At 40.1% G+C, this 2,207-nt stretch overlaps 1 protein-coding gene across 1 annotated transcript; it reads right to left on the reverse strand.

The window, feature by feature from the left end:
* Positions 1–500: 500 nt before the first annotated feature.
* Positions 501–1,967, reverse strand: SARC_14657 (hypothetical protein; the record flags this gene model as incomplete). The annotated part of the gene is made up of 2 exons (XM_014291210.1): positions 501–573; positions 1,812–1,967. 2 exons carry the CDS (start codon positions 1,965–1,967, stop codon positions 547–549), a joined length of 183 nt encoding a protein of 60 aa, XP_014146685.1. The 3' UTR covers positions 501–546.
* Positions 1,968–2,207: the final 240 nt, after the last annotated feature.

Consider the following 2,207-nt stretch of genomic DNA (forward strand, 5'->3'; position numbering starts at 1 on the left):
TATGGTGTGTGGGTGGGTGTGTGGGTGTGTGTGTGTGTGCGTGCGCGTGTGCGTGTGCATACATATATATATATATATATATATATTATGTATATATGTATATATTTATATCTATATAATTTATATATATATATATAATAAATATATATATACATATATGTATATATATATATATGTGTGTGTGTGTGTGTGTGCGTGTGAATGTATGTTATGTATATATGTCTGCCTGTATGTATATCTTGTTATATTAGCATAGCAATATAGTTTTCTTTTTTTGTGTATGGCTAACAGATGCAGTGCAGACTTTACATGTTTAAACCATACGAGTTCAATGAACAAGATATGCGCAAGGGTGAGCATAAATACCGTAACGAGTAAGAAAACTATCAACACCATAGTAACTTATCAATGTAAAGTATTGAAATTTTGTCTTCTAACTATATTCGAGGTCATCACTAAACCATAGCACTATTCTGATATAGTACCTAATACCAATGATTCCTGTCTTATAGATTTATTCGTATTTATCACTTCAGCTAGGCTCTTCTATGTAGAGGTTATCCACATCGGCGTCTGTAACGAGCAACAGATTGCCACCGAGTTTGTTTAGGCATTTGTTCAGGTATTCTTGAGCCTGTATCAAGGCAAGTTAACGTCGCGAGAATTATGACAAGGGGAGCCCTACTCCATGTATACAAAAATGGGTGTACACGGATACTCCCATACACCTACTTGAGTATAAATACAAACAGTGTAAACAGACGGAAAAGAACCTCGACTACAACTACGCAGACCAGCACATATCGTCCCGTTTTCTTTTAACGCGTATTCGATCGATGTGCTACCGCCAGGCAACAGGTAAGAATACTCATAACATCATACACCATGCGCAAGCACTTGGTACGTACAAGCGCCGGGTATATACATCACTATGGGCGTACTATAAGACAGCTGAGTATATACACAACCATGAGCGTACTATAGAACAGCTGAGTATATACACAACCATGAGCGTACTATAGAACAGCTGAGTACATACACATCCATGAGCGTACTATAGAGCAGCTGAGTACATACACAACCACGAGCGTACTATAGAGCAGCTGAGTACATACACAACCATGAGCGTACTATAGAACAGCTGAGTATATACACAACCATGAGCGTACAATAGAACAGCTGAGTACATACACATCCATGAGCGTACTATAGAACAGCTGAGTACATACACAACCATGAGTGTACTATAAGACAGCTGAGTACATACACAGCCATGAGCGTACTATAGAACAGCTGAGTACATACACAACCATGAGCGTACTATAAGACAGCTGAGTATATACACAACCATGAGCGTACTATAGAACAGCTGAAAACATACACATCCATGAGCATACTATAAAGCAGCTGAGTACATACACAACTATGAGCGTACTATAGAGCCGCTGAGTACATACACGGCCATGAGCGTACTATAGAACAGCTGAGTACATACACAACCATGAGCGTACTATAGAACAGCCGAGTACATCCACACTGATGAGCTTGCGAGGGTTGTGATCTTGGAGTTTCGTGTGAGACATCCGTTCAGAATACGGCTGTAAGTATACTGACCCCTTCCTAGCCTGATAGACGCAGCGAGGACAACACAGGCACGCTACAAATATTATACCAAAGCCATTGGCGCATAAACCACTCTGGCACAGTGGGTAGATCAAGCCTCTTGCACATGGCACCTATAAATAGACGGACCATGTACTGGTGGCATATGACAGCTGCCAACGGTACACACCGCAACAATGACGGCTTACCTCGGGCGTATCTGTGAACTGGCGAGGCTTGCTGAACTTGGAGTCAAGGTTGTAATAGATACCGTTGATCTCCTTGATGCAAAACCAGTGATTGCTGAAGGAGATAGCGCCATTGCCCCGTACATTCACAATGATACCTTGTACCTGTGGATTCATATCCGATGTATTACAAGAACCTTAGACAGAGTTCATTCTTGTGCATAGTTCGTAGCCAGAGGGACTTGATCCGTCAACACTGATAGGTATGTATTCGTGGACTGTGGCACTACTATGGCTCACTTCGTCCGCACGAATTACATAGAAACATTGAAACATCTCATAATATATATATTTATATATATATGTATAAATATATATACATATATATATATATATATACATACATACATGCATATA

The sequence above is a fragment of the Sphaeroforma arctica genome (genome assembly GCF_001186125.1).
Source record: "Sphaeroforma arctica JP610 unplaced genomic scaffold supercont1.4915, whole genome shotgun sequence".
In the NCBI taxonomy this organism is placed as follows: Eukaryota; class Ichthyosporea; order Ichthyophonida; genus Sphaeroforma; species Sphaeroforma arctica.